Source organism: Caenorhabditis briggsae, assembly GCF_000004555.2.
Source record: "Caenorhabditis briggsae complete genome, chrV, whole genome shotgun sequence".
Classification (NCBI taxonomy): domain Eukaryota; kingdom Metazoa; phylum Nematoda; class Chromadorea; order Rhabditida; family Rhabditidae; genus Caenorhabditis; species Caenorhabditis briggsae.
In genome coordinates this window covers 11,810,369-11,813,876 of record NC_013488.2, presented here as the reverse complement: position 1 = coordinate 11,813,876, position 3,508 = coordinate 11,810,369, and the positions used below count along the sequence as shown (strand labels likewise).

The window sequence follows — 3,508 nt, the reverse complement described above, 5'->3', positions numbered from 1 at the left end:
AGAATAGTTGTCCCGAATGTTATAATACTTCTTCTCAGCTAGTACTTTTCAGCCATACCATTCCAGATGTTTAGCATGAAATGCGTGAACCGGTTCTGCTTCTGTTCTCAAAACAACAATTCAACCTACAAAAGTTTTCTTCGTCGACTCTAGATTTTTTTGTCATGACTGTACATTTTGAATCCTTGAAAAATAAACCATTGTAATTGTTTTATTAGCATTTTCTTGGAAAAATAACCTTGTTGTTGAGGGTAAAAACGTCTATTTCAGTGTCATGACTAGATGGGTTAATGATTATAAAAGAAGGGGTACAAAGGGGGAAGAGATACATTTCATGTGAGAGGGGAAAATTCAGTTTCAGAGGGTCAAAGTGGGTCAGTTTGGTTTTTGATTAATTATGATGTTGTACAGTATTATTATTCTTTTCAACAGAAAAACTTCGTTGAGTGGCTCGAGATGAAGAGATCAGGGTGGTTGTGGGGCGGCAGGATTCGGATGCACTTCTCATTAGACGAGGACAATTCTCATCATCGTCGAAATTAGTGAGAACTAGGGAGGAGCAAACTGGTGGAGCGATTTTAGGAGGCATTCGAGCACTTTCTTTTAAAGTGTCACTAGCTGACGTGGCTTCTTCTTCAATTCGGGAAAGTGAACGAACATCAAGATTACCAATTTCTGAAAGTATCTAGTTGTAGCTTAGTACAAAAACGTCAATTCACAAACCAATTTCATCGCCCATTACAAAAACACTATCTGCATCGGTACCAGAACTAGCATAAGTTGTGCATCCAGAAGACGTCATTGTGCTCGTCATTGAATCAAACATTGGACATTTATCATTACCAACAATATGTGAAGAAGATGCTGAAGACGTCGTCATAACCGGCTTCTCCCCTAGATCTTCGCTGTTCATCACTTCGTCTCCAAGCCAACCCCTTTCAATAATCGTCTTCTCATCGCAATCTGAGCCGACATTTGATGTAGAATTCCAGAAGCTTTCCTAAATCTTCATGAAATGAACAAAGTGACTCAATGTTCAAAACTTACATGATTTTGCGACATTTCGAGATGCTTGATACGGTTTTCAAGTGATTGAATGTATCCCAGAAGTCGAGATCTTTCTCTCTTTGAAACTTCTCTGCGCTCCTCTTCTTCTGATGGCTCTGAGCACATCGATGTAGCCATGATGCGGCGAAGTGTGGATTCTTTGTGTTTATTGAAGCATTTGTTGAAATCGTGATGCTTTTCGTCGTCGTTGTGACCTTCGGATTCACCACTCTGTTCACTGCTTCCACATCCCAAATCTTCACTTTCATTATCACAATCGACGTTAGCAGCAGTGTGTGACAACAGACTTTGTCTCTGTTCATCCAGATACATACACAATTGGCGTAGTTCATCGACTTCTCGTTCTTTCGTTGTTAATTTCTCTTCGATGCTCACCATTTTTTGATGGTAGGAATTCACTTCTTGCTTCATTAGATTACTTGTGTAGCGACCGAACTTCTGCCATTCACGAGCAAGTTTTCTCGTTTTCTGACGGTCATCATCGAGAAAACAGCACAAATCACGAAGTTCTTTGTTGCTCACTGTGAGCTTTCGATTCTCATCTTTCAGCATTCGGATTTCATTTACATGCATCTGAAATTTCAATTATTTTTTTGAGGTTGCGGTAAACTTTCCAGAAATATAACTCACACCACTCTTCTCATTTTGGAAGAAATTTTCGAGAATCCAAGAGCACATATTTTTAGCTCAGACTCGGGGAAAAATAGAGGCAAAGATATATTAATTAGAAGCCGGTCAAAATGTGTGAACCGGTCGCTCATAAAACAAACAAAAGCTATATGCCGACGGAAGGAAAAACGAAAAGAAATTGATATGGTGAAGGAGGGGACTAAAAATCAAGTGGCTACTGACCTGAACTCTCCTGTTCGCATCGTTTACCACATCGGACTGCATTCGCATAAGCTTCTGATTCTCATCATCCAACATTTTACACCGGTGACGCATGTGCTCGTACTGAAGCTTTGACGCAGAATACTGCATTTGCTGGAAATGAAAAGAGGTTTATTAGAAGTTCAGCAGTTCACAGAAACCCACATTTCGAGAAACAGGAACAGCGTAGGACGGAGTTCCTTGAGGAGTGATTGATGGTGGTGATGAGATCACCGAGTTGTTGCTGACTACTACTGTAGGATATCGGATCACAGGGGAGCGAGCTGAAAGCCAATTTCTTTGGTAATTTAAATATCTTGATTGACTTACGTGGAGTCTGTTTAGATGTAGACGCACAAGACGATGAAGATGAAGACGATGATCCGAGTGATGATGGTGTAGTGCTGCTGGCAATCGGAACATGACGAAGTACTGGTTTGGCATAGTGGACAGTGGACGCAGAACTGGCGCTATCGGACATATTAGCTGTAAACGATGGTTATGATATCAGAATGATAAAGATAATGATTGTTATGCGTGGGAATGAATTGAATAAAGAAGCGAAAGATAGTAAGATTTGTGAAGCATACTGGGTATTAAAAAGAAGTTCGGTTGAATTGCTCTGCATACATACAGTATAACTGATACTAGAGTATAAGATGAATGCTGGAGAGAGGAATGGCATTATGAGTTATCAGAGTGCAAACAGTTGATACCCCCAGGATTATGTGTGAAATGTGAAATAAATAAAATAACACACATGATTCTCCGAGAGTTAAACGACGTTGATGCGCTTTTTCACACACGGCATGCGGCATACGCCGGATAATCCGTCCGGAAATGCGTTTACTCAACAGCTCACGCTACGCATCCATACTGAAGTGAGAAATGTGAGAATCCTTGAAGAACTATTCGGAAGAAGTGAAAAGAAGTCAGATGCTTATAGGATTCAACAACCAGGGGTAAATCGCATCTGGTTCAGTTGTCCAAGCGACGAAGCATATGGGGTCAAAAAGTCAAGAGAAACTCAGAACCAGATGGAGAATCAAAGAGTTATTTTTTAGATTTCTTTTTGCGTTGTAATTATGCAACAAATATTTCAAAGGGAGATACGAAAGTTTTAGGCAAGAATAAGAACAAAAAACACTAATCGTCAAATGACAGTCAGCATGCGGTCAGCTTTACATCTATTCGACTTATTTCTTTTTTTACAATCGAAGCTTTTAATGACCTATGATTCTTTTTTGAGAAACTACATTTTTTGAAAGACAATAGAGTTAAAAAAGGACTCGTCTATGAAATAGATTACGGTAGCTGAAGTTATATGGACAAACCTTACTGATGTCCACCTACCGTAACCACTATAATAGAATTCTACTCAAACCATCAGCTTTGAGTCCATATATATTATTTTCTGTAAAATTGACCGAGAAGTTGTAAATTGACAAACTATTGTTAATATTATGCTGAACAATTCGACAGTTGACCATTTTTTGATATCATAACTTTCATAGGAACAAAGATGAATTGCCTTAAAGTTGAAAATTCGACACTCCACCGATTCCGAGGA

General features: G+C 39.2%; 1 protein-coding gene across 1 annotated transcript; it reads right to left on the bottom strand.

Annotated features, from left to right (window-relative positions):
• Positions 1–391: 391 nt before the first annotated feature.
• Positions 392–2,419, bottom strand: CBG09264 (the record flags this gene model as incomplete). The annotated part of the gene is made up of 6 exons (XM_002636774.2): positions 392–675; positions 724–1,000; positions 1,048–1,641; positions 1,921–2,052; positions 2,104–2,222; positions 2,269–2,419. 6 exons carry the CDS (start codon positions 2,417–2,419, stop codon positions 392–394), a joined length of 1,557 nt encoding a protein of 518 aa, XP_002636820.2.
• Between the last annotated feature and the right edge of the window lie 1,089 nt (positions 2,420–3,508).